Raw genomic sequence first — 5,104 nt, 5'->3', positions numbered from 1 at the left:
AGCCTCCCAAGTAGCTGGGACCACAGGCGCCCACCACAATGCCCGGCTATTTTTTGGTTGCAGCCTTCATTGTTGTTTGGCGGGCCTGGGCTAGATTCGAACCTGCCACCTTAGGTGTATGTGGCTGGCGCCCTAGCCACTTGAGCCACAGGCACCAAGCCAATACATTTATATTGTATTCTTCTGTTTTTCCTGCTTAAGGTTTGGCTATAAATTTAAGCTGCTTCTCTTTCATTCAGTGGCACATACTCTGAATGTTTTTTTTTTTTTGTTTACCAAGATTATGTTTGTCAATCTTCACAACTCAGAAAAGTCAGGAGTAATTTTTCCCCTTTATGTATTTATTGAGGCAGTCTCACTCTTGTAGCCTAGGCTGGAGTGCAAGTGGCAACATCATTTGAGTTTGCAATCTCAAACTCCTGAGCTCAAGTGATCCTCCTGCCTCAGCCTCCCAAGCAGCTAGGACTATAGGTATGTCACTGCAACTGTCTAACTTTTCTATGTTTGGTAGAGATGGGGTTTTGCTCTTGCTCAGCTCTTGATGAGGCTGGTCTCCAACTCCTGACCTCAAGTGATCCTCCTACCTTGGCTTCCCAGAGTGCTAGGATTGCAGGTCTAAGCCACTGCATTCTGCCCAATTTTTTCAATCTTAAAGATGAGGAAATTGATCTTTATAGAGTTACCTGTTTTAAGACACCTGCCTTTAAGATTATACAAGTGTTACACATGTGTGTGAAGTTATTGAGGCAACTTGGACGATTCATGGCATAAATCTATCTGCTGGAAAACTTCTGACAAACACAGGGATGCAACAATTAGGAAGAGTATGAAATGTAAGGGCTGGGTAGTCTGTTGACTAAGCCAGGAATTGGGAAGCAACTTACACCATTGGGGCTCTGTAGCACTCACTTCCCCATCAAGACTCAAGACTAGTCATGGTCATTTTCCATTTTTCAATGGAATCTCTCCTCTCTTCCCGCTGGCTCATTTCTGATGTAGGAGCCCTTATCCTTTTCTCCAGCAGCCTACACTTTTCGAAGAGCAGCCCCAAATTGGCTAAAAGGCCCGACGTTGAAAAAACTCAAGAGAGAAGTAGCCTCAGAGAAGTAGCTCTATGTCCCAAGAGCGGAAGCTCCCTACGACAAGGAACACAAGATAATTCCTCTATTAGCCACTCTTTGTCATACCACACTCGCATCCCCATCAAACTTCTTCTAGGGTTCAAGAAATTCTCACTCGGTGCGGTGTCCTGACTTTCCAACTGCTTACAGCCATATCTTCTCCAAACGATGCAGGCCAAAATTCCTTTTGTAAGTAAATCCAGTAACACCTCAACTGGACTCCATACCCGGGGATCTTTCTTTTCCTGCCTTCCACATCGTTGCTCTTGGAAGTCCTTTCTCCGTCACTCCTCGTCCTCACGCCTCCGCCTCTACTCTGACCTAGGGATCCTTACCCCGATCTCTGGCTAGAACCAGGACTAAGGGAGATCCAGCAACCTCAGCTCCTATCACAGACGCCGAGGTGTGAGAGCAGCCCAGCCCGCCTCCTCCTACACACCCCTCATACTCACGTGTCGGGGGCAAATGGAGGAGCCAAAGCTCAGAATCCCCCCGAGGGTATCTGTCTGGGCCTGGGAGACCCGGCCAGCGACGGGCCAGCCGCAGACCCCGGTCCCAGAGCTCGTAATCCGAGGCCAGCGGTCCCCCAGCGCCTCGCTGTGCCCCACTCCTGGAACCGGAAACAGGAAGCACCAAGAGGCCACTGGGCAACTGCTCCTCCCACTAGACCCCTCGGCATGTGACCAGAGAACTCTTTCTCCCCTTTCCCCTTCCCGGTCTCCCAAACAATCTTAAACGCTGATTGGCCAGTATCTCCGGAACTTTATTTCCGCCCTTGTTCCCGCAAATCCAATCACTATATTGGGACTGTCTAGCTTTCCCTTCTCCGGTCGCCTTTCTACCAAAGCGGTTCTGGTGCCCAGCTTCCGGGGCTTCCCGTTTCGGGCACCCCGGCAACGCGGGGTCACGAGCCAGGCCAACTCTCTGGTAGGTCCGATTAAAGAGGGAGCAGGAGGGCGGGCGGCGGAAGCGGAAGTTACGGAGAGCGGCCGTCTTCCGCCCGGGTGCAGAGCGTTCGCCGCCTGCGAGGGGCGCTGTCCTACCGTGTGCTGGTGAAGCTGAGGCATCGCGTGCGTTGTGGCTTTCTTAACTACATTTGTTCAGTATTACTTGGGGTGAATTATTGCTGTCGTTACTATTGTCTTATCACGCCTTCCCATCTGGTGGCATTTTGTTTGATAAACGTGCTCAGCAACCACCTCTGTTCCCCAGAGGTTTCTTCTACATCCCCTGCTCCCTCCCCCCGTCAGCATTTCTGATGTACTGGGGAACTAGCAACACAATTTTTATCTTGATGTCTTTGCTAAGATCGTTTGTGGTTTCCTTAGATCTTATTAGCCGCTTGTCGAAGTCCTACTCGTTCTTGGAACTCTGTTCAAATACTACTGCTCCTGTAACTTCCCGAATTAACTCTCTTCAGTTTAATCATTCTCTCCTCTGAATGCCCGCTAGTTACTTGTACCTGGCTTTAGTTTATTCTCATTCTGCTTTGACTCCCATGTTGCTTTTATCTGTCTGTCTCTCTGCGCGGATGGGGACTGAATTTTTATTTCTCCTCAATAGAACTAGGTAGAATGTTTTGAATCTAATAATAATAAAAGCTAATCACTGGGTATCTCCCTGGTGCTCGGCACTTTTAAAATTGCTTTAAACGAGTATATATTCACCTTATTTTTGTGCCAACCTTATGAGGAAGTATCTTGTCCCAATTTTGCAGATGAGTGAATTAAAGCAGAGATTAATTTACCGGGGGATCCACAGCTATCATAGAGCCAGTATTCAAATTTAGTCTCCTTCCTTTCATGCTTTCAAAGCACCACATTATGCTGACTGTATGTCATACTGAGTTTGTTCATTAATTGATACATTCAGTGCAGGCTAGGTACTAATTATATCTGGGTTGGGAGTTGGATGTTTCCTTCAGAAAAAAAGATTAATTAGTTAAAAGTTGATTTTTTTTTTTTTTTTTGAGACAGAGTGTTCAAGCTGTCCCCCTGGGTAGAGTGCCGTGACATCACAGCTCACAGCAACCTCCACCTCCTGGGCTCAAGCGAGTCTCCTGCCTCAGCCTCCCAAGTAGCTGGGACCACAGGTGCCCGCCACAACCCCCGGCTATTTTTTTGGTTGCAGCCGTCCTTGTTGCCTGGCGGGCTGGGCTGGATTCAAACCTGCCACCTTAGGTGTATGTGGCTGGCCTCTTAGCCACCTGAGCCACAGGCGCCGGGCCTTAAAAGTTGATTTTTAAAAATTAATTAAAAGATGATTTTTTTTTACCTGATAATAAAGTAATTTGTGGTAACACAGAAAGTCATGTATAAACTCAGCAGGAGGTTGTGCATTTCCTTCATGAATATATATATATATATTTCCCCTTTTTCAAACAGTATACCAGGCTGAGTACAGTGGCTCACACCTGTGATCCTAGCCTTCTGGGAGGCTGAGGCTGGTGGATTGTCTGAGCTCAGGAATTCAAGACCAGCCTGAACAAAACTAGTTGGGCATTGTGGCCAGAGGCATAGTCCCAGTTACTTGGAAGGTGGAGGCAAGCAAATCTCTTGAGCCCAAGAATTTGAGGTTTCTGTGAGCTATGACACCTTTGCACTCTATCCAGGGGGATAAAGTGAGACTGTCTCAAAAAAAAAAAAAAAATTAACATACCAAATATTTCTCTGTATCATTACAAATAGAGTATTTTGTAGTTGCATAATATTTAGGTTTGTGGTTTGCTACTTACCCAGTGCCACTAATGTAGGGCATTGAAGTTATTTCCACTGACTTCCTTTTTTCAATTAACTCAACAAATACTAAGCAATTACTATATGTCAGTTTTGTAGGTCTTTCTTGGGGATACAAGCTGAGAAGGATAAAAATCTCTGTTACAGTGAATTTCCATCCTAGAATTGATGTTCATTTATTGGTGAACCCAAGTTTTGATTTCAGAAATCTTGCCTTTTGGTCATTGCCTAGAGTAGTATTGGGCTTGAGGGAAGGAAGTGTGCATGTTGAAAGTGAGAAATGGGCCAGATGGACAATTAAGTAGATTGAATAACTTGTCTTTTGTGAAGGTGGAAGCAGGGATTAGTTTCTTTACAATCAGCTGGAAACAACCAGGGTCACTTTCCTACTTCTCAGGCCTCAGTGCTCATTTTGAGTGCTCTCTGTGTGAGAACTCCCTGAGTACTGAGCTCAAGGTTCTTGCCAGGGCAAAAGTTGAAAGCATTTCTTTTTTATTTCTGGCTTGCCTTTTTTTTTTAAAGCCTCCTCATTAACAAACACATCCCCCCACAGTAACCTCTGTGTACCTTTCTTGTGTGTGAGCTTTGTGGTAACATCTTGCTGTGGTTTCACTATCAAACACATCCTACCTGTTCACAGTTTCTGATCTGCTTAGGGATCTTTTGAAATTTATTTGGTAGAGTCTCAGTCCTGTTATGCATGTGTCCAATTCGTTATTATGAACCAAATTTCGGTTTTGAATTTTTATTGATGTCTTTCAAAATGATCATGTTTAATATATTTCAAGGACTCAATGTATTTTTTGCTTTTAGTAACTTGCAATTTTAGTAACATTTATAGAAAAGATGCAGTAGTATAAAGAATTCTTGTGCGCACTCTACCTGGGTTCATTCCCACCTCAACATTCGTTCATTTTGAGCAATAATTATTTTGAGAGTAAATTTCCCATTACTGCTAAATACATAAGTATGTATTTCCTAGGAACAAAGGGCATTCTCTTCTGTTAACACAGTATAATTATTAAAACTAGGAACTATAATACTGATACAATATTATTATCTAATCCGTAGTTCACATTAAGAATTTCATTGATATCATAATAAATCCTCTTTTTTTTTTTTTTGAGACAGAGCCTTAAGCTGTCCCCGGGGGTAGAGTGCTGTGGCATCGCAGCTTACAGCAACCTCCAACTCCTGGGCTCAAGCGAGTCTCCTGCCTCAGCCTCCCAAGTAGCTGAGACCACAGGC

General features: G+C 44.8%; 1 protein-coding gene across 3 annotated transcripts in view; it reads right to left on the bottom strand.

Annotated features, from left to right (window-relative positions):
• The window catches only part of M6PR (mannose-6-phosphate receptor, cation dependent), a 12,486-nt gene extending 10,444 nt beyond the window's left edge, over window positions 1-2,042 (bottom strand). Inside the window, exons 1-2 of one of the 3 annotated variants that reach the window (XM_023517061.1) lie at window positions 1,574-2,042; window positions 885-1,136 (exon numbers count right to left, since the gene is read on the bottom strand). In XM_023517061.1, the coding sequence (XP_023372829.1) occupies window positions 885-889 (5 nt within the window). In that variant the 5' untranslated portion in view covers window positions 890-1,136; window positions 1,574-2,042. The other 2 variants (XM_023517062.1, XM_023517060.1) reach the window with 2 other exon arrangements.
• Window positions 2,043-5,104: the final 3,062 nt, after the last annotated feature.

This window comes from Otolemur garnettii, unplaced genomic scaffold (genome assembly GCF_000181295.1).
Source record: "Otolemur garnettii isolate 467f Iridium unplaced genomic scaffold, OtoGar3 scaffold00104, whole genome shotgun sequence".
In the NCBI taxonomy this organism is placed as follows: domain Eukaryota; kingdom Metazoa; phylum Chordata; class Mammalia; order Primates; family Galagidae; genus Otolemur; species Otolemur garnettii.
The sequence above is the reverse complement of the archived record's forward strand: the minus strand, read 5'-3'. Positions and strand labels throughout refer to the sequence as shown.